Source organism: Mus pahari, chromosome 6 (genome assembly GCF_900095145.1).
Source record: "Mus pahari chromosome 6, PAHARI_EIJ_v1.1, whole genome shotgun sequence".
Lineage (NCBI taxonomy): Eukaryota > Metazoa > Chordata > Mammalia > Rodentia > Muridae > Mus > Mus pahari.
The window spans coordinates 59,427,979-59,429,943 of record NC_034595.1 but is presented as its reverse complement, the minus strand read 5'-3'; the positions used below and the strand labels follow the sequence as shown (position 1 = coordinate 59,429,943).

Below are 1,965 nucleotides of genomic sequence, written 5' to 3'. Positions count from 1 at the left end.
CTCAGGGCCTCTGAAAGAGCAGTCAGTGCTCTTAACTGCTGAGCCATCTCTCCAGCCCTAGAAGAAGGTTCTTTTTTCTTTTCTTCTTCTTCTTCTTTTTTTTTTTTGGTTTTTCAAGACAGAGTTTTTCTGTGTAGCCCTGGCTGTCCTTGAACCAGAAGAAGGTTCTTAAAACTCCTCATCTTATATAACCCTGTGAGGCCATGGAAGCAATTTGCATATGTCATTGATCTAGAAATAGTATCTCCATTTCCTGTTGGGAGCTTGTTCTCTGTCCATTGACACAAGCTCAACACAACCCTGGAACAGAAATCTATACCATACCTTGTAATCTATACCATGCTTAGAAATCTATACCATGCTTAGCGGTGGGTCTTCTCCCAACTTCATCTCCTACTTCCCACCTGGCTCACTCTGAAAGTTCCTCAGACTTTCTTTACTTCTTCCGTCTATGACACGGGAATACCACCCACCCTCAAAGCACACTAACAATTTAAAATGTCACAGACCCCTCAATACAGTAACAAGAACATGAGTTCATCTGGGCCCTACCTCCATGATCTCTCTGATCTCACACTCCTTCTCCAGCCTTTCCAATTTCAAGTGTGCTGTGCCAACCAGCTTGTCACTTCTAAAAAAGGATCTGGGAAGGCAAGAAGCAGAGGATTAGACTGGGCAGGGGGGCAGGACTGAGATTAGTGCAAGCCAACAGTGGATAGGCACAGATCTGTCATTTCTTCCCTCCAACCTAGCCAGTGGGAGGGAACTCTTACCCTTTGTGGAAGATCTCAAATTTGATTCCTTTGCTCTGGATCACCCTCCTAAAGCCTCGGTGGTTTCGATTGATGTTTAGTTTGAAAACCTGTTCAAATTCTGCAAGGAGGAGAGCAGGCAAGGACAGGGTTAGAATTCATGGGGAGTGGAGATGGAAGCCCAGACTGTCAGCTACCAAAGAAAGGCAGAGCATGTAGGGTCTGGCCTTGTAAACAATTTGGTGCCCTGAGACACAGGGAATATGGAGTGGACTTGGAATCTGGAGTGTGAATTCCTGGATTTAAATACATGCCCCTCCCAGGTCCCCAACACACACACATTTAAGATAGGGTCTTACTATGTAGCCCTGGTTGGCCTAGAACTCACTATATTGACCACATTGGCATTAAGCTTGCTGTGATCCTCTTCCTATGCCTTCAAAGTGGTGGGATTATAACACACCCAGCCTTCATTTTTAGTACTTATTTGCTCTGAACCCCCAGACAAATCTCTTTACTCAACTAACCTTAAGCCTCGGGGTTTGTATTGCTTTTTCCTATGGTCTTCGTATTTGGTTTTTTTTTTTTTTCCAGGTGTGGTGGCACACAACTTTAATCCTAGCACTCAAGAGAGACATATGGATCTCTGTGAGTTTCATGCCAGGCAGAGCTAATAGCTACAAACTGAGAGCGTGTTTCAAAAAAACTTTAAAAAGACCTTTATTATTTTGAACTGTGTATATGTACGCCCATGTGTGTGCAGGTGAAAGCCATGAAAGCCAGAAGAATGGCATCCCTCTGGGTGGGTGTGTGCCAAGGTAGGTGCTGGGAACTGAGAGCAGACCCCCTGCAGAAGCTGTGTGATGCTAACCACTGAGCCCTCTCCAAGCTACACCTCAGCTTTCACAACTATGGAAGGCAACTATTAATAACAACCTGCCTGGGGTGGGGTGGGGTAGGGTGGGGGGTGGGAGGAGCTGGGGGAAAAATAACAACCTGTCTTTATTTTTGAGTTGGGTGAACCAAATAAGAAAGTAAATTTTAAGCTGGGCGTGATGGCACACGCCTTTAATCCCAGCACTTGGGAGGAAGAGGCAGGCGGATTTCTGAGTTCCAGGCCAGCCTGGTCTACAAAGTGAGTTCCAGGACAGCCAGGGCTACACAGAGAAACCCTGTCTCGAAAAACCAAACCAAACCAAACCAAACCAAAAAG

The 1,965-nt window shown here is 45.6% G+C and overlaps 1 protein-coding gene across 1 annotated transcript in view; it reads right to left on the bottom strand.

Annotated features, from left to right (window-relative positions):
* Cc2d1b (coiled-coil and C2 domain containing 1B) overlaps nt 1–1,965 on the bottom strand; it is a 15,748-nt gene that overhangs the window by 1,710 nt on the left and 12,073 nt on the right. The window contains exons 22-23 of the mRNA XM_029540389.1: nt 774–873; nt 553–643 (exon numbers count right to left, since the gene is read on the bottom strand). Of these exons, the coding sequence (XP_029396249.1) occupies nt 553–643; nt 774–873 (191 nt within the window). The remainder of the gene's footprint in view (nt 1–552; nt 644–773; nt 874–1,965) is intronic.